The following is a 27852-nucleotide window of genomic DNA, read 5'->3' as shown; positions in this document are numbered from 1 at the left end:
CTGTCACTGTCACGTTGGAAGGTCCACTTCTGCCAGTTTTTCAGCAGCCAGTATCATGTTTTCCACCAGCAGTGTTTTCCAAGAAAGAATAATGTCAGTTTGTTTAAAATGTTGCCAAAATAAACTATTACAATTACAAGAAATGTTTATCTCAGGGCACTTCAGTAATAAAGTCCAATTCAGGCCAATTTGAGTTCAATTCATTGTAATTGTAATCCAATTAATTCAGAATGGATCCAATTAATTCATACAGAGCAATTGAAAAACTATTTCCTAGCTAAGGAAACCAACACCGAACTGGCACTATTTCTAATTAGATATAACTTTTTAATAGTTCTAAGATCATATCTTTCTGGTTTTATTTGCATTTTGCAAAGAGTCCCGAGTAATTATGAAAGTTGGGTTTTAATTAGAAGAAAAAGCCTCAAAATAAAGTGATTTTTAGGAGTATGCAGGGATTCATTTCCATCTAATGAACAGGTCAGTTATATTAAACAGTGGGCCGTGTGAGCAGCAATCAGGGGAGTAAGGAGTTCACAGATCATAGACAGAGGCAACCGTCCAACTATTCAAAGCTTTTAAAATGATTTATAAAATCTGACAGGTAACCAGGGAAGGAAGTTCTTTAATCCTGGAAATATTCTCCAGGTGATAGTTATCTGCAGTATTCTCTGCTGCTGATAAATGCAGCTTTTCTAAATTACTCTGACACGTTAGTCCTTTAATCCTGGAGGTATTCTCACACAGTCAACCATCTCCTAAACACGGGACTTGTGTTTGAGACCAGTCTTTGAACTGCTGTGAGACCGTTGTTTCCTTCATTCATTTTCTCCTTATTTTGATCTTTTTTTCCAAAACTACTTGGTCGAAAGGTGTAAAACATTAAAAGTACTGGGTTAAAGTTAGAAAAGCATCATGTTTAGGAAATAAAATACACTTTTGGGGGAAAAACTTGGCCAATAAGACCAGGAGCTCCTGACCTGTCTCATACATTTCAGTAAGACCTCGGGAAATTGTACCAAAAAGGGCAAAACATGTCTCCTTTAAAGGACCAATAAGAGCTACATCTCAGACTCTGCAGGCCTCAGTTAACTTGTTAAATGTGTCAGTGGGTCGGTGTGAAAACTCAACATCTAGGATGTTATTTCCAGCTTCTACGTTTAACTGAAATAGAAAATCTGAGAATTACGACAATTTGGGTAGAGCTATTTTACGGCAGTAAAATATTTGGCAGTGACTAAGTGCCTTTAGCACAGACAGGAGGGTGGAGGTGAGAGGAGATAATGAGGCTGATACCAGACCAACCAGATGAGCCTCCAGCGTCCACCTGTCCTGATAGTCCCTCACAAGCAGCTGTCTGTTGTTTAGCTCGTTAAGCTTTGATTGGTCTGGGCTGCTCTGTGGCATTATTTATAAACCTTCACCCTTGTTGTTTCCTCTCATAGCTTGTTTTCACCATGACAGCTGCTGGGTTCTTCCTGAGGTATAAGCACAAGCTGCCTTTTACAGATATTGTTTGATTGGAAACATTAGTTAATACTGCATTCTTACTCTTTGTTGTACATAATTTCAGGGTTTCCCTCTTTGCCTTGTTGACTGCTGCTACATGGGGTTTTCCCACTAAAGGTGTGCTATCATCTGTTGTGGTAAAACATTACATGCTTGCTTGAATCAGCTTCTGCTAAACTTGTTCTCATGCACCCAGGTTCAAAATCAGCAGGCCAGAGCAGCAGCGGCACAAGAGCTGCAGGTCATTTTGGCTCTTACCAGGGAGCAACCGCTGGCCGCCCGGTGACCGTGCCCAACACTGCTTCCAGTAACACTTATATGGCGACACCTGTGCTGGTCTCTGGTCAAAGTCAACCTGTTCTTCAGGCAGACCCAAGACTCAGCAGCTATAGCTCATTTGTGCCAACGCAACTGGTTGTCCAAGCTCCTGGCCTTGTCCAAGCTCCTGGCCTTGTCCAAGCTCCTGGCCTTGTCCAAGCTCCTGGCCTTGTCCAAGCTCCTGGCCTTGTCCAAGCTCCTGGCCTTGTCCAAGCTCCTGGCCTTGTCCAAGCTCCTGGCCTTGTCCAAGCTCCTGGCCTTGTCCAAGGTGCTCTTCAGGCAGACCCAAGATTCAGCAGCTCTGGCTCCGTTGTGCCCGTGCAAATGGCTGTCCAAGCTTCTGGTGTCCCACAGGCTGTTCAGACGGGTCCAGCATTGAGCAGCTTGAGCTCTGGCCTGCCTGCAACAGGATACTCTACTGTCACTTATGTGCCTGTTGACGTAGGATCTGGCGCTCTGCAACCTGGAGCTGCCCAACCTGGACCACAAGGTAAATCTTCTGCTTGGAGTGTAGATTGCCCAAAATATGTTTGGAAGCCTAAAGGTGTCTGTGCGTTTTCATGTAGCCACTAGCAAATCTTGCCGAGCTCTATTATGAACCAGAAACCTGCTGTGTTTAGTTTGAATTCAAATTTTTTTTTTTTTTTTTTTTTTTTTTTTTAGAACACTTTGTTTTACAAACACAATGATGCTCTGTGGTGTAATAATGGCTCCCTTCTGCTTGGAGGAAAGGGCCTTCACTTTAAGCAGCCTTACTGGGGCACCAAAGGGAACCCGAGCATTACACCTGTGCTTCTCATTCAGTCTGCTCAAAATCTCTGTAGACGAGGGGGGTGGAGCTTTTAACTTTACATCCTAAGAAACTGCAATGTTTAGACTCTGTGCTATCAGAACTTCTGCTGTGAAAAGGACTAATTGTGAAATGTCTCCACACAGAAACCCAGTGGGCTATTGCTCCCTCAGTCTTTGAGGATGCGTCAGCCCAAGCCCTCAGCCTCACTGACGTTCTCCCTGCAGCCCCTCTGTCACCACCTGGCCCTGTCCTCCAGTCAGGGGAGACCTCCAGTGTCACAAAGGAAGCTGAACTCGGGAATTACCAGCAGCAGACGGAGGAATTCGGCTACCCAGATGAACGCCAAGGGTCTGGACCGGGATCTGCAACCGTACTGGTGCCACGCTTTGGTGTGGGTGGATCTCCTAACTTTGACTACAGGCTTTTGTATGGCTTGTACCCCTCTGGAACCTACAGCACCTTCAGCCAGCAGCATGAGAAGGGCAAAGACTACTTTCAGGATGTCCACTACTTGAAGGAGCATATTACTGACAGCCATGGTTCTGGGCAGCAGAAAAAGTTCATCCCAAGTGCCCGCTAGAGCTGAACATGATGTGCAGAGGGTATGTTGAGTGGTACCTGCAAATGATGTCTTACTCACAATGTTCTGGTTCAGATTGGAAAGCTGAATCCAACGGCACAAGATTATTTTTAGTCTATGAATAAAGTCTTGTGAAATGATCTCTCTTCAGAATGATTGACTAAGGGAAACAATGTCCTGTGTACACCATCTGGGTTCAAGGCAAATGGCAGGCATCACCTGTCATATTTGACTGGGACGTTCTGCTTTTGGTTTCAAACATGGCTTCTCAAAGCTCTGAATCTTGAGAGGAATTGCTATGAAGGTGTTAAATAGTTGCACACTTTGCTCAATTGACTATAGCGATCAGCTACAGCATCCTTTACAGCCATTTCTCTACACCTGTACATGGCAGCCAGACACAACCCCTTCTATGCAGTGCACTCTTGAAATTGGTACAACTTTGTGCCACCACGTAACTCCGAAAACAGATTGCTGAGTGCACGGTAGCCAACCTGAAGGCTTGCCAAACAAATTGTGCTTGAAATACTTGGCTGGATACTCCTTAAATATTCTTCTGCCGTGAAGCCAGTGCTATGTCTTTAGCAGTGTTGTCATATGACTTGCATATGACATACGACAGCATTGTGTCAATGGCAAGACGAACTACGAGACCTGACTACTTGTATAGGTAGTTTAAACAATTTGAGTTTAATATTATGCCATGTTCATTTGGGTGTACATATTCAATATGTAATCATGTTGCTGGTGGTTGAGTGATAAGCTAACCGTAGCTTTTTTTACATAAGTCAACTTTCAGCAGTGACGCTGTGCCAGACAGTGCGACTCCTGTGACCTGTCCCTGACCCCGTCATGCAGTGTGCTGACTCAAGGCAGACAGCGGCTGCGAAGATGTTTTTCCACATTCAAATATTCATTTTCAACTTTGTCTTTAAAACCTATTCAAATTTAGAATATTCTTTGACAACCCTACCCTGTACCACTCTACTATTGTGCTGTGGGAATTGAAAAGACCAGAAAGGTGCGATTTTCCACAAAATGTACACTCTCAAACATGCTGTTTATTCAAGCTCCAGAACAGGTAAGAAACATTCCAAAATGGCTGACGAAAACCAAACACAAAACATCATAGAACATTGCGGCCACTTAAAGGGGCCAAGACCACCAAGTATCACAAGTACAGAATGTAAAATATGCTGCTCATGTAAATGTTGGTGAATTATGTACATTATAGTCACTACAGTGCTTTAATAGGCAACTTGTTGCCTTTCCACTCTGTAATGGCAGCTTCTGCAGTTGTGCCAGAACATGCCTATTGATGTTGAATCCTCTGAATTTACAACTTCTAAATGGGAAGTCAAATTTCCTTGTTGGTATCCTGGGTAAGCTTTATCCAGTCCTTGTACAGTTGGAAGTGTACATGGTTTACTGAGTAAACGTGAAATCTTTCATTTGCTATTCTGCTCTAACTCACTGAGCAAAGTATTGGTAGAACTAATGGTGCTCTCCCTGTACCCAGCTCCTCAAGCAAAACTTCTGGACAGGCGCACAAAACCACAAAGTTATCAAATTATCAGGTGTGTTATCTGTACAATGTGAGCAGATATTTGAGTGTTAGACCCATCCTGAACATCCTTTGTCCTGTATAATGTGTTCTGTGAAGGATTTTGTATTGTACGAGCTACAAATTAGGATTTTGAGTCATTCTGAAGGTGTTCAAACATATTTGTCGCCAGAAGTTAAAGTTATAATTAGAACTGAAGGATAGATCTGCCTCCCATTTTGAGGATGGTAAAGAAATTGTGTCATCCATCTTAGACAGTAATTTATATATTTTTGATAGCAGTTTTGGTGTGCAGACGCTTAAAAATTCTGCTACCCTAATGGGGAGTTGTAAGTCTGGTTGGTGGAGGATATATTTCTTAGTTATTATAGACTTAAGTTGTTGGTATTCTAGAAATTTATTGCTTCCTTTCCCATGTTGTGATATGAGCGCATTGGATGAAATAAAATTTCTATTCTGGACAATATGTTCCAGATGTTTCATTTATTTGTTCTTCCATAAAGTAAAGTTTAGCATTTTTTTTGCAGGATGTCAGGATTGTTCCAGATGGGTGTAAGTTTACACGGGAGAAGTGAGGACTTTGTCATTTTAAGATATAATATAATAAAATAAATTTGTGATCATTTCTCTCAGGTATGGCCACACCGCCCTGAACACGCCCGATCTCTGAAGCTAAAGTCAGTTGACATTTATTCTGCTTTTGATACATAATTCTTGTTCTGACAATCAACATATTTCCTTCACAGCAAGTTGTGTCCCTCAACACGTGCAACCCTTTGACCAAAACTAATTCAACGTGCCATGAGAAAATACCAACGGGAAATGACATAAAGCCATGTGCTAACTGACACAATGAAGGGACCAAAACTAAGTTCTTGTAATGTATAAAATGCAATTAATCCCACAGCACTTTGCACTATAAAAGTATATGTAGATGCGCAAAGAAAAGTAAACAGCTGCACATAAGACATCCCGGTTATCAGATTTGATACATTTTACTGATCTGAACTGCATGCAATTCAGTCTTCTCCCAGCTTTCCATGTTAGACTGATTAGAGAAAAGTGCTGATATATAGTTATCCCATTAGCCATCGTTCCGATTTAAACAGAAAGTTTAAGGCATAATCTTAAAGGTAGAGAGGGTGTCAGCTTCCAGCTCCAAATTGATCATGTAGCTTTGCACCCAAGGGCATTTGAGAATACATCTTCCACATGTGTGCACATCAGGAAACAAATGCAGGAGAGATTTAAGTATTGTGTAAGATGAAAATCCCAACATGGGAAGATGCAATATTCAGGACCGAGTCTGTATGAAGCACAGTGGCATAAGCCCTCCAGCTGGTGTCCCAGGTGAGATGAATAAAGGCCGCACACACAGAGGGCAAGTAGAGACAGTTGGTTTAGAGGGATGTATGGCTCTGATGAGGCACACAGAAGACACCAAGTGGTGCCAAGCAGAGGAGGGGCAAGGCTACGTAGCATAGGCTAATGAGTCACATGCAATTAAAGCTTGGAAAAGGCCAGCGAGTGCAGATTTAACTGAGGCACCTTCATTGTGCAAGGGCAAGCAGGGCCACTGTATTGAGCTTCATCAAGTTATTTTGGTCTGGGTTTGTGTAATGCAATTCAACCATGAGGAGAAGGAAACATGTAGTGGTAGAATTTAAAGCAGAAGTATTCAGTTTGCCCTTCAAAAGCAGAGTCAGCCTCAGTGGGTGTGGTGAAGACTCAAATCCTCTATGAAGTGAAAACAAACCTTGAGATCAAGTATTCAATACACAGACCACATATTATTGGTCAAGTTTATTTTGCCAGAGCTCAGCCACATGTTGGAATCTCCATGGAAGTGTCCATGAGAGTCACCTGCAGAAAACAGAAGGGGTCAGTATTGATACAGGAGTCTCAATACTTCAGACACTAGTCCAGCTTTACCTTAGTACAACTTCTGCCCTTTAGACCCAGTCTTGGCATCAAAGTGATCAAAGGCATCCTGGGAGTATTTGGCGTACGAACTGGAGTCGCGGGCTCGTTGGTAGCCACTGCTGGACTGGACGACGTGGGATGAAGGGTATACAGCGCGCATCTCAGATGTGTCCTTAGGGACCTGGTCGGAGGTCCAGGCAGACTGTGGGAAAGAACTGTCTATCTTCAAGTTCATTAGGGCAGCAAGGAAACGGGCAACGTCTGCGTCCTGCGCAGTAAAGCCAGCATTAGACCCAGAGGAGCCGCTGCCGTAGCCAGACCCAGAGGAGCCGCTGCCGTAGCCAGACCCAGAGGAGACGCTGCCGTAGCCAGAGGAGCCGCTGCCGTAGCCAGACCCAGAGGAGCCGCTGCCGTAGCCAGACCCAGAGGAGCCGCTGCCGTAGCCAGACCCAGAGGAGGGCGTACTAAGTGCTTGAGACATGTACAAAGCATTTGAAATGTGATGAAAGCAATGAGAAATGCCATTCTGTTCTGAGACACCGCCTGTTAGTTTGGGGATTTGTCCATGTCATTTTGAGAATGTCATCTTAGTTTCAAGAAATGAGCCAAACCAATCGAGAAAAACTGTAACACTGCGCACTGTGGAGAGGTTAGGGCTCCTAAAGGGCAGGTGGATCTGTCTCTCGGCTGCGGGGGGAACCCTTCTATATATGCCCGAAAAGGTATGCAATATTATTATTGCATGCGGGGTTCTCCATACATTGCCCAAAAAAATGGAGTGCCATTTCCAGATGTACATCCAGAGGACCCCGTACCCAGAGATCCCACCAGCCTGCACATTCTGTTATTCAAGGAAAAAAGACGTAGCTCCGATCAGGCCAGCCACCCTCTCCTCCAAGGCACTCAAATCCAAACCTGGATCGGAGCTCCCCCCCCCCCTCCCTGTTTGTGACATGCTGCGTCGGAGAGCTGCGACCTTTTTTGTGGCCAATTTCATATCGGACCACTTCTTCCTGATCTTATTGGAGAAAAAGTAAAACATCGTTCAATTTTAGATTTCATTTACAGTTTTTCCCGATCGTTTTGGCCCATTTTTCCATTCACAGTTTACTTTTTCAAAACAGCTCACACAAAGCTCTTAACAGAAGCTGAAATAACCAAAACACTTTATGATGTTTGCAGAATGACACCACTTTCTCAAAACTTGTCACACATCCATCAAAACCAAACTTTTCCATCAAAACCTACAATTTGTGCTCAATTGAACATGTATGTTTTCTCATTTATTTAATAATGGATAACAAAATTGAAACTACAGCTATCAATATCAACTTTTGTTCAACACCCTCATAGTATTGACTATTTTACAACTGACAACATACTACAATTTGGGTTTTGTATTGAGCACTCTAACTTAGTTACTTAGAAAGTTAGAAATATACTGTCACAGAGTATTTACAGTAAAATCAGAAAATGTGTATACAGTAAAATATTGTAGATCTGTTTTTGTATTGCTGAAGTACCTGTCAACACCATTGATTTACATTTGTTCTACTGTGTACAAAATGGCAAGATTCTGACAAGATTCTGACAGAAAAATATTTTTTGCAGTACTTGTCACATGAACATACTGTAAGCAATCAAAATGACAGGGTTCAATATGCAGTACAACAAAGGTCAATTCTCAAAAAAGAAAGTACTGTAAATGAAACACAATGAAATGAAACCCTGTAAATATGAAAAAAATAAAAATACAGGAAAATTACGCATTGTCGACACGGGCCTGGCGATCAGGCCACATGTTCTCATCCACGTCACAGAGTATGTCATCCATTGCAATACATTGAGGGAAAAAACGTCTTGAATGGCGAATCCACCCCTGGCAGTCTTCTGCGCGGATTGTCAAGCATGCAGCATTCATTGCATCGAGCAATGACATCTGGTCATGAGGCCTATGGTCATATACTTTCCAACGCCAGCAGGAGAAAAACTCCTCGATTGGATTTAGCATGGGAGAGTATGCAGGGAGAAACAATATCATCAGGCGTGGGTGAGCCGTGAACCAGTCATTCACTAACCTTGAATGATGGAAGGCCACATTGTCCCAAATTATGACAAAATGGGACATGTTTGCCCTGAACAGGCCTCTCTCCTGTGGCAGTACCAGCCGCTCATGCAATGCATTGAGGAATGTGATTAGGCGATCACTGTTGTATGGGCCTATAGATGGGATATGGCAAAGGACTCCATTTGTGGAAATAGCAGCGCACATGGTGATGTTTGCTCCCCTCTGTCCAGGCACGGTTACTGTGGCCCTCTGACCAATGATGTTTCGGCCACGTCTCCTGACTTTGGAGAGGTTGAATCCAGCCTCATCGACGTAGATGAAGACATACTGCCTTTCGTCTGCTTCCAGATCCATTACTCTCTACATTCAAAAAGAAATTCAGAGTAAATCATACAGTAAAATATACAGAAGATGCTGTTTTCTACTGTAATTGAATTTTACAGTATGCAGCAAGACAAATCCAAATGCAGTGACAGATCCATACCTGTACATACTGTGCACGTGCTGCCTTGACGCGGTCGCTGTTTCTTTGAAATGGCACCTTATATAGCTGCTTGGTTGCCACCAGATTGCGTTTCAGGATGCGGTCTATTGTTGCCAGACTGACACTGTTTATGTTCATAAAAGTCACCTGGTCAGCTAAGACCGCTGCCTTTATCTCACGCAATCTGATGGCATTGTTAGCAACTACCATGTTCACAATGGCAGCCTCCTGTTCAGCAGAGAAAATTCTTCCTCTGCCACCAGTGTGGGCCAGTGTGTTGATTCTGTGAAAATAGTGCCAATGACAGTAAATACTGTAAATGTACAGTAATCAGAATTCTACTGTATATTTTGAAAGTCAGTTACAGTACTCTATTGGAAATGACTCTAGTAAAACTACAGTAATGCATTGTATTACTGTATGGCAACACTTTACAATAGTACAGAAATGGCTGTTGCCAAGAGTGCAAATACAGTGAAACACAGTACAGTACGTAAATTGACCAGCAAACTGACTTACCTATTTTCATTGCGGAAAGTACGAACTATTGATGCCACCGTATGCCTGCTCAGGTTTGGCTGCACCCTTAGTCCGGCCTCTCTCTTGGAGAGACCATGATTTACAACATGGTCAATGATTGTTGCCCTAATTTCATTGGAACTCCTAACACCAGGGCCACCTCCCCTGGCAGGGGCCTGTCTAGCTCTCCCACGACCTCTTCCTCTTCCTTGTCCTTGTCCACGTCCTCCTCGATCCATGCTTGGTGTCAACTTCAAGCTATTGACCTCTTTGATAGGTTGAGAACTACTTGCTTTGTTTTGCAAAGAGAGTTCACACAGGTGCTGATAATTTTTAGAATTGAGAGAGCAGTTCCAATTGGCTGCTACTAAGTGTCTGCAATGTGTTGCCATGGTAAATCAGTTATGTTTCGTGTCTCTTTGTGAGAAGTGTGTTAACTGTTTTGAAAAGTGTATTAAAAGTCAAAGAAAATTGTGTGAAAGCAATGAGAAATAGTTAACTGATTCACCAGAGAGGACTCTTGCTGTGCAAAGAAGGTGTGAGCATTAGATAAAGTTGACCCATGATGTGCAAAATGTGTCAAAGCAATCGAGAAAAACTGTAATCTGGAGTTTATCACATTTTATTGACCATCACAGTAGGGGAAAATACATAACTCGTCCGGTCTGCGATTTACATCGCCAATGCTGTTGACAGCCGTCCCAGCTGTCAACAGCGTTGACAGCGTTTCTTTGCCACCTTTCGTCTATCCATGTCGCAAATCTAGAGGTGCGGCCCTTTTTGTAGAAGGCGTGGTTAGGATCATTACGATGGATTTCACCCGCCGGATTTATCAACAGCCGCTCGGTCTTACGATGGGATTGGTGTGGTACGCATGTTCTGTAAATCTCACTTGAGCCTCTGCGTACGACGAGTTCTCCGCTCATATCAACGATGCTTTCTACGACGGCTTGATAAATGAGGGCCAATATGACTATTTGTAGTGTTTGTCTTGTGTCTTTGTTACATATTGTCAATCACTGTAATGGCTGTATTGCGTACTGCTTCATTCTGCTATCATTCTATAGCTTTTGTAGGCTACTTACAAATGTACTGCAATATTGCACTACTGTAAACTGCAACACATGTATTTTGTCTAATTTACATTACAATTGTATTTTGTTTGTCATGCTACAATAATGTGCTGTATCATACTGTGACATTGAGGTGAGATTTTGGACTGGCCTATGGGCCCACACATACACACACACACACACACACACACACACACTGAATCAAACACGGTAACAGTACAGTAAGGCTTTCTTAGAGAATTCTGTAGTTCCTTCATTGCCTGAGTGCATACCTGTTTTCCCCGCGAAAGGTTTGTATGATGGAGGAGACTGGAGCGTGGCACATTAGGCTGCACTCGGCGCCCTGCCTCTGCCATTGTGAGGCGATGGTTGACTACATGGTCAATAATGGTGGCCCGAATTTCATCCAGGACACGATGATGTCTGCGAACTCCTCTTCCTCCTATTCCACCACCATGAACCCTCACTCCTCCTCTTCCTACTCCTCTACCACCACGCACCATCAATCCTCCTCCTCCTCCTCTTCCTCTTCCCCTTCCTCCTGGTGGAGGTTGGCCTTGTACTTGCGGTCTGTCCATGTTGACATTGGAAAAAGTACTAGCACCAGAACAAGCTGTATATACAGCAATGCCAGCATTCAAAATCATAGACAACACCTGTCAGGTAACTCACCAAACTGATGGATGTGGGACACTCCTCCTCGTCAGAACCTGCTTTCACCTGTTACCTACTCACCTGATTGTCATGAACGTATGAAATGTTCCAAAATATGTGTACTGTATTGTATTCCAATTTCTTAAAGAATTTTGACAATTGAGCAGACAATGAAATTGTGCTGACAAGTTTTGGAGAGAACAACCATTACACCGAGAACCAACCAATTGGGATAGATCAGCAAGATGCACTTTTTTGGGAAATGTTCTAAATGTAGGCCACTTGTACATAACCATTTGCAAAGATGTACTAAGTGCTTGAGACATGTACAAAGCATTTGAAATGTGATGAAAGCAATGAGAAATGCCATTCTGTTCTGAGACACCGCCTGTTAGTTTGGGGATTTGTCCATGTCATTTTGAGAATGTCATCTCAGTTTCAAGAAATGAGCCAAACCAATCGAGAAAAACTGTAATCATCTTATCCTGGATGTATGTTTGCTGGTGTAGCTCATTATTTTTCTTAATCTTTTTAGTGCACCTAACACTTCTACTTGAATATTTCTGAACTTTCCGAAACGGTTCTGTATCATTCATAGTTATCCCTCCATCTGTCAAGCAAAGTTTAATGTGAATTTCCAAGATTAGAATCATCATATCATCATATAATCCATCAGCTGGTTTGGAGGGAATGTTCTAGCAGGTGTAGAATGTTCAGGAGGCAACATGGCTGTGATAAACCCAGCAGTGGTCACTAACCGGAAACAGCTTGGAGGAAGATGACTTATGACTGCGATATTTAGTTATGGAGCAGTTTAACGTTTTTAAAGTTCACATCAAGAAATCGAACATGTGCAAAAAAAAAGACAAGATTATTTTTATTGTTTTATTGTTTTATGGCACATTAATGTGGGGAAAAATGCTAAGACTGTGAAGTTAGAATAAAAACAACGAGGCTGTCTGCCCAGAACAGGTCCACAGAAAGACAACAGCTACTCCATAAGATACTAAAACAGCATGAGAAACAGACATGGCAAGAGGAATTGGGCTTCTGGCCGCAACAAGAACCAAACTGGATGAATAAATGCTGCTGGGATCGCTCTGAGGAGTGGACACAGTGTGATGATAAGGAATAAGTGTCATAAGTTAAGAGCTAGAAATTGGAAAACCAATACTGGGGACCTAAACAGAATAGTACAAAGTGAAATAAACAGGTTCATAACCAAAGACTATGGCTTTTATCTGAAAAAAATGGGGGTTTAAGCACTCACGCAATCACAGACTCAGTGTTCACAACAGATAGCAATGTCAAACAACAGAAAACAGGAAGATGAAGACACCACTTCAAACCACAAAGGTTGCAGCAGTTACAAAAGTCATGAAGACATCAGTTATTCTTAATCTGGACACCAAACACTGTACTCTGCATACAGTGAAGATCAGCCAATTACCTGAAAACTCATGTAAAACATATGTTTGGCTTTATTTAATGATTATTTGTTGACATGATACATCCTAACTTCTCTGAACACGTGGGGAGCAAACTTAACTTGATTTTAGAGATTATTACCACATGGAGGTAAAACAAGGTTCAGTTTTCTGCAGCATGCTCACATGGAGCTGATCCAGGAACAGTAACAACCTGCCAAACTTTTTAAGATGTAACCATCAAGTCTCTGAAGCTCATCCAAGTAGCTCTGATTTCAAACCCTAATCAAGTGAATTTAGGACCAAAATCCAACCTGGAAGTTGGTGCCAAGTCTTGTATTTTGTCATCATGTTATTAAGCGAGTTTAACCCAGAGGTGAAGAAACTGATCTCATATGTGGGGACTGAAACTGCACCACAGTCCTCCATCCATCCCACTTGTTCCTCCTAAAGAGGACTTTGTGTCTTGTTCAATGAGATGCTTTGGAATGACATTTGTTCCAGTGTTGAAATGCTCATATTTTCCCTCCACAGCCTGTAGGAGTGGCAGATCCGAGGAGCCCTTATGGGCCCAATTTAAAGGTATGAACAGATTATCTATTTGGTCGTTTTGACTGGAGGACAGTTTGGCCAAATCACATATGTGACACCATGGAGGTGTCAGGTGTGGGCCCAGCACAAGGTGACAGAAGTCAGATGAAATCATTTAAATAATAAGAACATTTTTGACACCAAACAGCCAAACCATTAACTGTATCTTCCAATTTTGTGGAATATTTTGACCTCTTTCAGTGTAACACCAAGATGCTGCTGCTCATGTGAGAGTCCAAAGTCTCTGTGAGGATGATGATCACCTATTATTTCATGAGACTCCAACATAAAGAAGCCGTTCATTGTTCAGTTTCAACAAACATTTGTCTTTTGCTCTTCACAAAGTGTTTCAAACTCCTCCATTTTCACACATTTCAAAGTGTTGTAGATTCTATTTAAAATGGCCCTTCACAAACTTTCTCAAAAACAGGACAAAGATGACCACATCTGACTATTAACTTGATATCTAGTTCAAACTAATTAATCTGAAGCAGCAGAGGTGGAGTGTGTGTCCGGATGAGTTAAGGGTGAATTATAGTCAGCAAAAAACAACTGTGGAACGTTCATGAGTAAACTGACAGCAAAGGAAGAGAAGGACTGCTTCCAGCAGCTCATGTAGAGGAGGAGCAGTCAGTGCAGCTGTCAGCCATCAGCCGATGGACTTCCTGTTCTATGACTAAACAAACAGACCAAACAGGAAACTTTTTTTGTCCCAGGTTTGAGGCTTAAGCCAAGATGAGCCTGTTATCATGAACAAGTTCCTTTCTGACTCTCACTTCTGATTTTCACCGTAAAAAAGCATCTTTCCTCTGTGTGAAGGTAATGTATCTAACACTTTGAGCGTTTCATTCTTTAAAGACTCTTTGCTTAGTTTGTTTACTGTTCTTGTGTTAAAATCACAGAAACATTCATGCTATGATGTTAAAGTAACTCTAAACTGTCATCTCAGATTGAACTGTGTGTAATATCAGTCAGTATTAGAAATGAGATTAGATCTCTAGACATATACGTATATATAGACTATAAATAGTGGTTAATGTTATGGTGAGAACTCCATACAGTCGATTAGCTTTTTGTTTGAATCATTGTCTTTGTATTGTCTGTGCAGTGGAAAATATATTACTTTAAGATTTTTAAGCCCTAAAAATTTGATAATATTTCTGGGGAGATATTGATTTTATCTTTGCACATTAATGCAGTTAAAAAATGTAATTTGTATTATTTTAGTTATTTCAAAGGTTGTGGTTTTAGGTTGTGGTTATGGTGACAGCTATGAATTCAGCTACAAGTACAAAGGGCTTTGTGTTGTGGCTGGTGGTTGGATTGTCTGAAATCAGATAGCTTCATCCACAGTCACCATTTTATAGACTGATTTTTATTCAATTAAAGATGTTGGTGAGGATGTTTCATGAAATCACCGGTAAAACTGGGAGGGGTCCTCATGTCAAACACTGACTTCTTTGGAAAGTACAGACTGTCTTTGCTTTTATAACAAGTGTTTGAGTTCCAGTTTTTCTCACTTGGAGGGAAGCAAACACCAGCCCGCTTTCTTTGTGTGCTTGCACTGATGGTGAAATTTAATTGTGATGACAGAGTGTTGCAACACCACTCAGCAAAGAGAAAAAGGGAAGTAACACAACACTGGAAGTTTATTGATTCGGGTTGGGGAATTTCTTTCTTGATGATGACATAGACAGATTTCAACACTATGATATTTGGATTGTAAAACTGTTTATCTATATACAGAAATTGGGATTAAAGGAACTGTTTTAGGCTGGTTTAAGTCATATTTATTTGATATATTTCAGTTTGTTCTTGTAAATGAAGAATCTTCCTCACACACCAGAGTAAGTCATGGAGTTCCCCAGGGTTCTGTGCATGGACCGATTCTTTTCACTTTATACATGCTTCCATTAGTTAACATTATTAGACAGCATGGCATAAATTTCCATTGCTATGCTGATGATACCCAGTTGTACTTATCTATAAAACCAGATGAACCCAATAGGTTGGTCAGACTACAAGCATGTCTCAAAGACATAAAGACCTGAATGACTTAGAACTGTCTGCTTCTAAATTCAGACAAAACTGAAGTTGTTATCTTTGGACCTGAGCGCTCTAGGGAGAAATTGTCTAGCTATATAGTTACTCAAGATGGTATTTCCTGGACTGCTAGTGCTACGGAGAGGAACCTTGAAGTTATTTTTGACCAGAATTTATCATTTGATTCACATATAAAACAGGTTTCTAGGACTGCTGCACCTTAAAGGTAAGTGGCATCTTGCAGTTTGGGGGCCTGCTAAAAATTTGCTGCTGCTAACAGGTGTGACACAATACAGAAGATAACATTCCTACCTCAGTTATTTGACTTGGTTAATTTGACATGATATAATCATGCCAAAAGGGGGAATTGTTAAAATTGGTTTTGTTCTTAGACATTATGAATGAAATAGTCTCTGTACTTTTCCACAATGACCTAAAGTGATCCAGGAATGGGAAGACAAAACAACTGGGAAAGCAGGTGCAGATTCACACACACACATTGTTTGGCTGATCCAGAGAATACGACGAAGCATGTTGAACCTACTCATGTCCAATCATACTTGCTTGAGTGTGAGTCCAACTTATGTGAAATGATGAGGAAATGATAACCGGAAATCGAGGCTCAGTCTGACGGATTTCCTGCAGGAGCTCTGTTCCACTGAGCCCAACGCTGAAATGCTTTACACTTTATTTAACTTGAGATTCCTCCGGCTTGTTCTTGAGCTTCCATTGAAAGAATCAAGCTAACAGGAGGTAGCAGCAAGAAGAGTGGACAGACTGGTGAGGAGAGCTGGCTCAGTGGTGGGCACAGAGCTGGATTCTTTGGTGACAGTGGCACAGAGAAGGACCCTGGATAAACTGCTGTCCATACTGGACAACGCCCACCACCCTCTGCACAACACCTTCATCAGGCAGAGGAGTGTGGTCAGTGGCAGACTGCCGTCTCAATCCTGCTCCACCAACACACTCAAAAACTCTTTTGTTCCAATGGCCATCAGGTTGAACAACAGCTCTAAGTGATGGCACTTCTGTATTTCACTGGTCACTTTATATTTCTAAACTTCCATCCATCCATCCATCCATTTTCTATACCCGTTGAATCCGTCGGTCGGGTCGCGGGGGGGACAGGGGGGCCTATGCTAGCGGTCATTGGGCGAGGTCATTGGGGTACACCCTGGACAGGCCGCCAGTCCATCAGGGCCACACAGAGACAAACGAGACAACAAGACAAACAACCATGCACGCTCACACTCACTCCTAAGGACAATTTTAGAGACACCAATTAACTTAACATGCATGTTTTTGGAGAGTTGGAGGAAGCCGGAGTACCCAGAGAGAACCCACGCATACATGGGGAGAACAAACAATTTCTAAACTTGTTTTTAAAATTTTTATATTGTTTTGAAATTGTTTATAATTGTATAAACATTTTATTGCTTTATTATGTCTTGCTACTGGATGCTTGAATTTCCTTCGGGATCAATAAAGTATCTATCTATCTATCTATCTATCTATCTACATGATCCTCAAACATCCCATAGTTAAGCTGCTATAGGCCTAGACTGCTGGGGGACCTCATTGGCTTTTATACTCTGTGGTTGTATCTGTCAGAGGTATATATAAATTATTGTATCTGCTCTTACAGAGCACTCGTTTTCTATACATTTTGACAGAAAATCCTTTTTCAAATTTCAGTAGAAAAATTGTTTATTTGAAAACTTTTCAAACATCCACGGGGGATAAAAGTAATGGCAAGGAGAAAGTATCCTTAATACCGACTGCATCTATGGATTCTCCACTTCTTAGATCACCAGCAGTTCTCTTTGACCACAGTCAGCTGACGTTGCTCTCTGGTTCACCTCTTGAACTATACGTCACCGTGATGTCAGAGCAAGTTGGGATCAAGAGGGCGAGAAGTGTGTGACGATCACCAGTGATCAAATCTGGGCTGGTATGAGAGTATGTGGAGCTAAATAACAAAGTTTTCTCATTGATAGCATTCCACTGCAGTCAATAACAGAATCCATCCAGAGCTAAATCATCAATGAAAACAGAAAAGATGTAATGAACAGTGGTTCTTTGTGCTCCTGCCATGAAAATGTCCTCTGATCTTTCTACAGAGCAAAGATGGAGACGCCTGTGAAGCAGCAGCTGCTGGAAACACTGGAGGATTTAGGAGAACAGGAGCTAAAACTTTTCCACTGGTACCTTCAGAATCCTGAGTTACTGGATGGATTTGAAGCCATCAAAAAGTGTCGTCTGGAGAAAGCAGACAGGCTGGATACAGTGGATATGATGGTTGAGATGTATACCACTGAACATGTGATGGAGGTTACAAGTTCCATTTTTAAAAAGATCAAGATGAATAAAGGTTAGTCAGAAGAAGAGCAAAGCATCAAGATGTACGTGGTGGAGAATGCAGACGATGTTTTACAGCATGCATCAAACACTAAAAGCTTTACTGTGAAGGTTCAAACTTTATGGCTCTCTGATTTCACATAGTTGTTTTATGAAGAGGAATTCTTTATGATTGATTTCAGGTTAACTTTCCTCCAACAGGACAAGCATCACAGAATGTGTTGGAAGGCCTGTCAACTGGAGCAGCTTCATCACCTTCATCATCTTCCTCAGCATCAACAGGTATGTGATGTCAGTAACTCACCAACACAAGAAGCCAATCTGACTGAACTGTGAACACCAGAGCTACAGCAAATGACACACTATTCCTTTCAAATTGTCTTTGCTGAGTTACATCAGTGTGTAAACACACACTGAATGTGGTGCTGACTCTGTTTGGTCAGTGTGTTGAGCTTGCATAGAGGAAGACCTTCTGCTCTGTGTTCTTTGTGCAAATACGGCATGACCACTGTAAAAATTGGAATCACTATAACTATATTCCTGTAAGAGAAAAGTCTGACAGAAATGATTCAACAGAAATGATTCAACAGAAATGATTCAACACAAGATGGCCTCTCAGAAACGTGTGTTCTGCAGTGACTAAGGCCACAAATGGAAGCAAACAGCACTTTCAGATGCTATCACTGTATGGGTCAAAGCTTCAGATTTCACTTCAACTCACCTGTAACTTGTGGTATCATGTGATAAATGGAGATGATGTACAACTTTTATTGTTGTTTCCACAGGGTTCACTTTCTTTTAACTGTTCCCACCTACAGGGTGTTTGAATGATTCTATGTGGACATGAACATTAAGATAATTTGTGTAAAATCAGTGAAGAATAAACACATTCTTTCATTCCCCAAACTGATTATACGTTGTGAGATTAATCTGAAATGATGAAACAGCAGCTTCATTTGCAGTAATAAATGACAAACATTTGAAAGAAGCACATTACAGTCACAAAACACATGATTTAACTTATTTCATGGTGTTTGATTCTTATTGACACAATAAACTGCTTAATGAAAGAAAAATAATTGCATTTCTTATTCTGTCTTTCAGAGGCTCTTAACAGGTGTCAGCCTAAGCTTAAGTCCAACCTGACAAAAAAGTTCCAGTGTGTGTTTGAGGGGATTGCTAAAGCAGGAAAGCCAACCCTTCTGAATCAGATCTACACAGAGCTCTACATCACAGAGGGAGGGACCGGAGAGGTCAATGATGAACATGAGGTCAGACAGATTGAAACAGCATCCAGGAAAGCAGGCAGAGCAGAAACATCCATCAGACAAGAAGACATCTTTAAAGGCCCACCTGGAAGAGATGAACCAATCAGAACAGTGATGACAAAGGGAGTGGCTGGCATTGGGAAAACAGTCTTAACACAGAAGTTCACTCTGGACTGGGCTGAAGGCAAAGCCAACCAGGACATCCAGCTCATGTTTCCATTCACTTTCAGAGAGCTGAATGTGCTGAAAGAGAGAAAGTTCAGCTTGGTGGAACTTGTTCATCACTTCTTTACTGAGACCAAAAAAGCAGGAATCTGCAGCTTTGAACAGTTCCAGGTTGTGTTCATCTTTGACGGTCTGGATGAGTGTCGACTTCCTCTGGACTTCCACAGCAAGGAGCCCCTGACTGATGCTACAGAGCCCACCTCAGTGGATGTGCTGCTGACAAACCTCATCAGGGGGAAGCTGCTTCCCTCTGCTCGTCTCTGGATAACCACACGACCTGCAGCAGCCAATGAGATCCCTGCTGGCTGTGTCGGCATGGTGACAGAGGTCAGAGGGTTCACTGACCCACAGAAGGAGGAGTACTTCAGGAAGAGATTCAGAGATGAGGAGCAGGCCAGCAGGATCATCTCCCACATCCAGACATCAGGAAGCCTCCACATCATGTGCCACATCCCAGTCTTCTGCTGGATCACTGCTACAGTTCTGGAGGATGTGTTGGAAACCAGAGAGGGAGCAGAGCTGCCCAACACCCTGACTGAGATGTACATCCACTTCCTGGTGGTTCAGGCCAAACTGAAGAAGCTCAAGTATGATGGAGGAGCTGAGACAGATCCACACTGGAGTCCAGAGAGCAGGGAGATGATTGAGTCTCTGGGAAAACTGGCTTTTGAGCAGCTGCAGAAAGGAAACCTGATCTTCTATGAATCAGACCTGACAGAGTGTGGCATCGATATCTCAGCAGCCTCAGTGTACTCAGGAGTGTTCACACAGATCTTTAAAGAGGAGAGAGGGCTGTACCAGGAGAAGGTGTTCTGCTTCATCCATCTGAGTGTTCAGGAGTTTTTGGCTGCTCTTCATGTCCATCTGACCTTCATCAGCTCTGGAGTTGACTTACTGCAAAGAGACAAAAAAAGCTTTTTCTGGTACAAACTAAAAAAAGCAAAGCTAAAGCATCTCCATCAGAGTGCTGTAGGCAAGGCCTTAGAGAGTCCAAACGGACACCTGGACCTGTTCCTCCGCTTCCTCCTGGGTCTTTCACTGCAGACCAATCAGAGGCTCCTACGAGGCCTGCTGACACAGACAGGAAGTAGCTCACAGACCAATCAGGAAACAGTCGATTACATCAAGAAGAAGATCAGTGAGAATCTGTCTGCAGAGAGAAGCATTAATCTGTTCCACTGTCTGAATGAACTGAATGATCGTTCTCTGGTGGAGGAGATCCAACGTTACCTGAGTTCAGGAAGTCTCTCCACAGATAAACTGTCTCCTGCTCAGTGGTCAGCTCTGGTCTTCATCTTACTGTCATCAGGAAAACATCTGGATGTGTTTGACCTGAAGAAATACTCTGCTTCAGAGGAGGCTCTTCTGAGGCTGCTGCCAGTGGTCAACGCCTCCAACAAAGCTCTGTACGTATAAACAGTCAGATGTTTGTTCTTAAATGCACTGGTTTGTTTTAATAGATAAAAAAAGTAAGTTAAATTGTTTAAATTTATTGCAGTTTTATCTATAAAGTACCAGTTCATAGCATTAATGAAATTCCCAAAGAGGCAGGATCAACCCAACCATCCCTTTGGAAGAACGTGTCAATTATCATTAAAGCATTGATGAGGAAATCAATAGTTTTTATTAATTATTCTCTCATTAGCCTGAGTGGCTGTAACCTCTCAGATGAAGGATGTGCAGCTCTGTCCTCAGCTCTCAGCTCCCAGTCCTCCAGCCTGAAAGAACTGAACCTGAGTAACAACAACCTGCAGGATTCAGGAGTGAAGCAGCTTTCTGCTGGACTGAAGAGTCCAAACTGCAGACTGGAGAGTTTGAGGTCAGACTATATCAGGTTGTTAAATTGATCAAATCTAATATTTCTTCAATCTCAACTGAAGGAGTGTAATTTGCTATGACTTGTCAAATTATCTTTTGCTTTAAAAAAATGTCAGCAGGATGTTGCAAGTCGAATATAATTTTCAGGAGAATGAATTGTTTTTCACCTTTTTCTATTAATATCATTTAGTTATGGACCATCAAGTTCTTCTCATTGGGTATTAAAGCCTTTGTTTCACAACCAAAATGTACCTGATCAAAACAGATTTGAAAGATTTTTATGTTCCTGATGTTTCAGAGCAGTTCTCTCAGAGTTTCTGTGTTGTTCTGTGTGTGTGCAGCCTGTCAGGCTGTCTGATCACAGAGGAAGGCTGTGCTTCTCTGGCTGAAGCTCTGACCTCCAACCCCTCCCATCTGAGAGAGCTGGACCTGAGCTACAACCATCCAGGAGCCTCAGGAGTGAAGCTGCTGATGGCAAAAAAAGAGGATCCACACTGCAAATTGGGAACTCTCAGGTATGGAGAGGACTACTGCAGCACAGTTTTTGATATGAGAAGAAAAGCTGGAAACATATTGTCTTTTACTCAGCCAGTGTGTTTATTCAAAGCTCTGTTTACTTTGTGCTTCCTCTCACTTACCATTTATGTGGGATCTTCACATCAACTGGCTCAGACAGCTTCAGCATGTTAAATGAACAGTATTCATAACTTAAACTGTTTCAGCTCAGAGATAAAGCCACCAGAACTAAATTTAACAATCCAGGATGCTCAAATTATCACCAGCAGAAAATAGATTTTAAAATGAGTTCTAATTCTCTGACATTGATCATAAAATATATTCTCTTTGTGCTCTTGCTCAGATGCAATAAAAATTTTTACAGTGTTTAATGTTATTGCTGGCAAATATGACTCTTCCAAAAACAATTCCTTTATGCAATCTAAATCCGTAATGCTGTCAACAACAGAGACCCAGTCTGGTCCAGGACTAAATCAATGGCATCCCCCGGACTGGTTCACCTTCAGGCAACACAAACATATCTGCAGCAGCAGGATTACGAGAGTCACATCACAATATTATCCATAAGCTCCCTCCCTAAAAAATGAACCGCAGGTGAGGTGATCAGCATCTGACGACCTGGTGTTAATTAAGAGTGGAAGTAAATTCTACAGAATCCACAATGGGCAAGAAAGGATAGATGAATATACATAACTGAGAGTAATGACCTAGAATATAAAACATAACATGACATCCAAACTGATGAACTAATATGGAACCACAACAAACTGCCTAAGGTGGTCTGTCCACCAAAACTCACAGAGCAGGTAAGGAGGGCATTAATCAGAGAGGAAACAAACAGACCTGAAGGAGCTGGAAGGAGACTGGTGGATCTGCCCATGGAACACTATAAGCTGTACAGAGCTGGGGCCTCATGTACAAAGACTTGCGCGGATTTCCTACTGAAACATGGCGTACTCTCAAACCCAAATGCCCTCCAACGTCAGATGTATGAATCTGTGTGCACGCATCAATCCAAGCACGTTTCGTTTGTACATCCCACGTACATTCAACGTGGAATTGAGCGCACATGTTGGAGCACCCGACTCCTCCCTGTCCACGCCCCTACTTAAATATGCAAATCATATTTAAATGAGCCCTGCACCTGCAATTCCCCTCTGTGTACGGTCAGAAAATAAAGAAAAAAGAATGAATAAGACGGGAAAAAATAACTTCACGGAAAGCGAGATGTCGGTGCTACTTTCTGAAGTGAAGGCCTGCTAAAATGTGTTCTTTGGCACGCTGTCCTCCGGCAAACAAGAGGAGTGGGCGGGATAATGAGAGTGGGTTAATGCTGTGGGTTCAGAGAAGCCACACAAGCAGAGGTGAAGAAGAAGTGGTCCGACATTAAGGTGGATGTGAAGCGGAGACTGGCTGCCCACTGCCGCAGTGTGGCCAAAACAGGCGGGTGGGGGGGTGACCAACTCTGTTTGAACAGAGAGGCGGGGCAACAATGGGTGACACTGCTCTCTCTGGGGTGGTGGGAGCTCAGGTGGGTGACTGATTACCCCCATGCTAAATACTGATGTTTTTGTGTAACTCACAACAACGTGTTCATACAGTAACGTGCAGAAGTGCGCCGGGGAAAAGGTGAGGCTGATTGAGACATTTCACACTTTACGCACAGGGTTATTAACGTTTGCCCACAGAGACGATCAGAGGCTTGTTAGAAAGATCTTCAACTGAAGTTTAACCAGCAAAAAACAGCAAGAAACTAACTTTAACCACAGACTAGTAATGATGCTGTGAAGACGCCAGAAATTGGGGGCGCACAGACTCAATGCTGTCAGGTTGTGGTGTGGAAGGGAGGACACGGATGCGGACTTTCAAAAAAAAGGTTGATTTATTAACAACAAAACAAAGTACCAACATAAAACACGGCTGAGCCGGAAAAAACATAGCTGTGAACAGAAACAAAGAACTTAACAAGGCATGGATAAATAAATACTTAGCTTCGAAAACATGGAAATCATGGGACGCAGGAATCCTGGCATGGGTATACAAACTTGACATCAAACAAAGATCCAGCAAACTGACAGGGGAGGCAGGAAACTAAATAGGGAGTGAGAGTGATTGGAGAGTGAGTGCAGCTGAGGGAAAAACACAGGTGAAGTGAGTGAACTAATAAACAGAGTGCAGGGAAACTAAGGCATGACTAAAAACTAAACATGGACTGAAAAACAAAAGCATAACTTAAAACTTGAAAACTAAAAACGAGTCCTTGGACGTGACAAATGCGCGTCACAGGGAATAATATTAGGACAATTACACAATAAAGTTACTCACCAAGAAGCCACCCATCACGCACAGTGCCACCCTGTATGTCTGTTCCCAACAGTGTTGTTACTCAGAATGTATGAATCGTCCGTTGAACCAGGGCACCTCGCCACAATGTTGGTTAATTGCATTTATGCATCACATATGATCTGTACATGATCAAATGAAAATGTTTCCTGTTAACATACAAATTCATCATGTGATGGCGCTTTTATAACAATGGAAAACCGGCTCTCGCTTCAAATTGAGCTTTAATGTTGGCCTGGGAATTTGATATACGTGGCTGAGATACGGATAATTCTGTCCCACGCGGCTGGCATGGCTTGGGTCAGGGTAGACTGGCACAGTCCCAATCGGTTGGCCAGCTCCCTCTGGAATGCTCCGGTTGGAACCCCAGTGTGCACATCATCTGTGAGCACCGGCAGCGCATGCCTCCTCGCTGTGTTGCCTCCAACGCCGGCCGCAGCTCTGCGCACAGTTCCAGGAGGATTTCCCTCAAAACGGCTGATGAGTCAGTCGCCATCATGTGCCAGCAAATCCTCTCTGTCTAGTGAACACACGCTCTCTTCGAATTGCACCATTTGCATTTCTAATACTGCTAAAGCAGCCATTGTTTTTAATGGTATGCATTGCACCACTTTGCGCTGCTTTTATATCCACTCGTGTAATTGCAGACACATGGATGCGTTGATTGTTTATCAGTATTAATTTTTCATGTATCTCAAATGTGCACATCACTGTCTGAGGACTAATTGTTTTCACATTTATTTATTATAACAGTTTCCCAACATCACCTTAGGTGTCGCCAAAGAATCAACAGCTGCAGAAACGTGCGTACGCCAGCCCTGAAGCTGCCGTGAGGCACCGCACATTTCCACGGTCTTTTCGTTCTTGATACATCTGATCGTTGGTGTGAAAAGGTGCGTACGCCACTATTTTGTGCGTACGCACCCTTTGTACATGAGGCCCCTGGACTTTACTGGAGGGTGGCCAGAAAAAGCCACTGCTTACTGAAAAGTTTCCTAAAAGTCACAAGGCAGAACTGTTCAGTAATATAGACAAAAATCTACATGAAATTATTTAATTTCATTGTCCTGCCATAAGACTTGGCAAACATCTGCAGCCAAATGAAAATCCAAATCCTTCTCCAAATCCATGAATGACAAAATCATAACTATTCCTGAACAAATTGGAATAGGATACATCAAGAATATCGTGATTTTAACATGATATCGAGATTATTTTTTCTTGCAATTAAAAAATAGGTTTGAATGGACGTTCCTAGATTATTCTAATGAAATGGTACCATGTACATAAAACTGAACTGAAGTGAACTAAACAGTATCCTTCCATTAAAGTGCAGATGTGTCTGATCTTATTGACGACTGTACAGTCTAAACGCTTAACCTCCTCTTTCAACGATGAGCCTTTATTGACTCGGTCAAACCTTCCATAGCCCCAGCAGAGATGTTTTCACAGTGGGTGATGACGGGGTCTACTCGTTTCTTTCTGCCTGATTCAGTAAAGATGAAAACAAACTGAAGAAAACTTGCTGCTCTGACCCCTCCCCATCCTTTCAGGGTGGAGCCTGCTGGAGAACGATGGCTGACACCAGGTCTGAGGAAGTGTGAGTGTGTTCTTCATCTGATTCATGACATCCAACCATCTTCACACTGTCACATCACTCATTGATTAAAGTTAACAGATGATAGATCAATAACTGCAGCTGGATTGTGTTTGTTCTCTCCTCCAGATTCCTGTCAACTCACAATCGACACAAACACAGTGAATATTAACCTCAAATTGTCTGACAACAACAGGAAGGTGACATTTGTGCAGTTCGAGGATCAGCCATATCCTAATCATCCAGACAGATTTGATTACTTGTGTCCTCAGCTGCTGTGTAGCAATGGTCTGACTGGTCGCTGTTACTGGGAGGTCGAGTGGAGTGGAGGAGTTGGTATAGCAGTGAGTTACAGAGGAATTAGCAGGCAGTTCCCTGATGACTCTGCCAATCAGTTTGGAAGGAATGATCAGTCCTGGAATGTAGACCTTTTTGACGGTTCACGTCTGAGTGAGAGACCAACATCCTCCTCCTCCTCTGTCTCCCACAGAGCAGCAGTGTATGTGGACCATGCCGCTGGCATCCTCTCCGTCTACAATGTCATCTCTGACACACTGATCCACTACTACACCATCAACACCACATTCACTGAACCTCTTTATCCTGGATTTAAATTCACATTCTATGTTCCTGGTTCTGTGCGCCTGTGTTGAGTCTAGAACAAAGACTCTCTTAATGTCTGAGAAATACGCCCACTGTAGAACAGAAAGCTCAGTCTGTAAATATATTTACACTTTTTCAACTGAGACCATTCAGTTCATGTCAGCTGCAGTTAGTTTGCTGCACATGTGACAAACTGTGATGTCAGAGAGGAATCACTGAGCTGATGGGTTAGTGAACTTATGATGATGAATTAAACAGAGCTGGCTCATTTGTCTGATACTTTCTTGGAGTAAAAATGACAAACTGAGCCCATTTCATTCTTCTAAGCTGCAGTAAATTTGCTGCAGCAACAAACTGTGATACCTGTTATGTACTCACGTCTTTTTTGTTTTATTTCCACCAAGATATCAGAAATAAGCCTTTCAGAGACTGCCAGGTTATATTACATGGCCTCTGTCTTTTCAGGGTAAAACAGAATAAATGTTAAACAGGCTTCTCAAGCCCAAGAGGAGCGTCTGTGTTTTGACATGATGAAAAATGTGAACAGGACATCAGACTGTTTCTGGATCATACAAAGAACGGATCACAGGAGAAGGAACAAAGGGACAAAACGGAACAATTTGACTTTCTACACAACACAAAAATGCCGTATTATTTAGGCATATACGTCAGAGCGTCGGGTCTGTTGAAATCCATTGCTTTTATATTCAGGTAAAGACCTCCAGAACCAAGTCTGAGAACTAAACTGACGTCTCAATCCAAAGAGAATACAGAAACATATTCTGACAATTATACTAACCACATAAGAATCAAACCAGCCCTGTGATGGACTGGCGGCCTGTCCAGGGTGTACCCTGCCTCTCCCCCATTGACCGCTGGGATAGGCTCCAGCCCCCCGCGACCCGACCGACGGATTCAGCGGTACAGAAAATGGATGGCTGGATGAATCAAAACAGTTGATGGAAATCAAATATGTTTGAAGCATAAAGAAGAGTCCTGTCTTTCCCTTTTTTTTTTACATCTTATCATTAATTTATTTTGATCTTGTTTATTTTTTCTCTCTCTTTGAAACATATGTATTATATCATTAATGTATGAATGCATGCATGTGTGTATTCATGTGTGTTTGTGAAAATTATTTCCATGCACTTACTAACTGTTATTGTGGTTTAAGAACAAATAAAATATAGAATGAATATAATCAGTTTTCACACTTTATGTATGTTTATTTCTATTTCTACCACAAATGTACATTTGATTTATTATGGTTATTAAACCATTTTCATTCCCTCCATTATCCCTCATGAGTAGGAGCATTTAAGGAGCACGCTGCCAGTCCTTCGGCGCCTGAGTGTTAGCCATTCATGGTAAACTTCAAGCCTCCATGTTCGACTCTTGTATCTCCTGTGAATTGTTGTAAACAAACACAAATTTTGATATGAACATAAGAGTTGGGTTGGCCACCCCTGACCTAAAATATAACAGATAAAGGCAAGCGGCTTGAAATAATCTTACAATTGTCACAGAACTTGTCCACTGGTCAGGAGCTAGGCTATAGCATATGAGCAACAGCGCCTT

At 42.3% G+C, this 27852-nt stretch overlaps 1 protein-coding gene across 2 annotated transcripts; it reads left to right on the top strand.

Moving 5' to 3' along the window:
• The first annotated feature begins 14233 nt into the window (after positions 1-14233).
• On the top strand, positions 14234-27412 carry LOC142397786 (NLR family CARD domain-containing protein 3-like). 2 transcript variants are annotated; one of them, XM_075481492.1, is made up of 8 exons: positions 14234-14322; positions 17667-17917; positions 18106-18186; positions 19009-20803; positions 21043-21216; positions 21557-21730; positions 25628-25674; positions 25801-27412. In XM_075481492.1, exons 2-8 carry the CDS (start codon positions 17674-17676, stop codon positions 26322-26324), a joined length of 3039 nt encoding a protein of 1012 aa, XP_075337607.1. In that variant the 5' UTR covers positions 14234-14322; positions 17667-17673; the 3' UTR covers positions 26325-27412. The 2 variants fall into 2 exon arrangements, with proteins under 2 accessions (XP_075337607.1, XP_075337616.1); XM_075481501.1 differs by lacking the exon at positions 14234-14322 and adding an exon at positions 15639-17497.
• The last annotated feature ends 440 nt before the right edge of the window (positions 27413-27852 follow it).

This window comes from Odontesthes bonariensis, chromosome 2 (genome assembly GCF_027942865.1).
Source record: "Odontesthes bonariensis isolate fOdoBon6 chromosome 2, fOdoBon6.hap1, whole genome shotgun sequence".
Lineage (NCBI taxonomy): Eukaryota > Metazoa > Chordata > Actinopteri > Atheriniformes > Atherinopsidae > Odontesthes > Odontesthes bonariensis.
The sequence above is the reverse complement of the archived record's forward strand: the minus strand, read 5'-3'. Positions and strand labels throughout refer to the sequence as shown.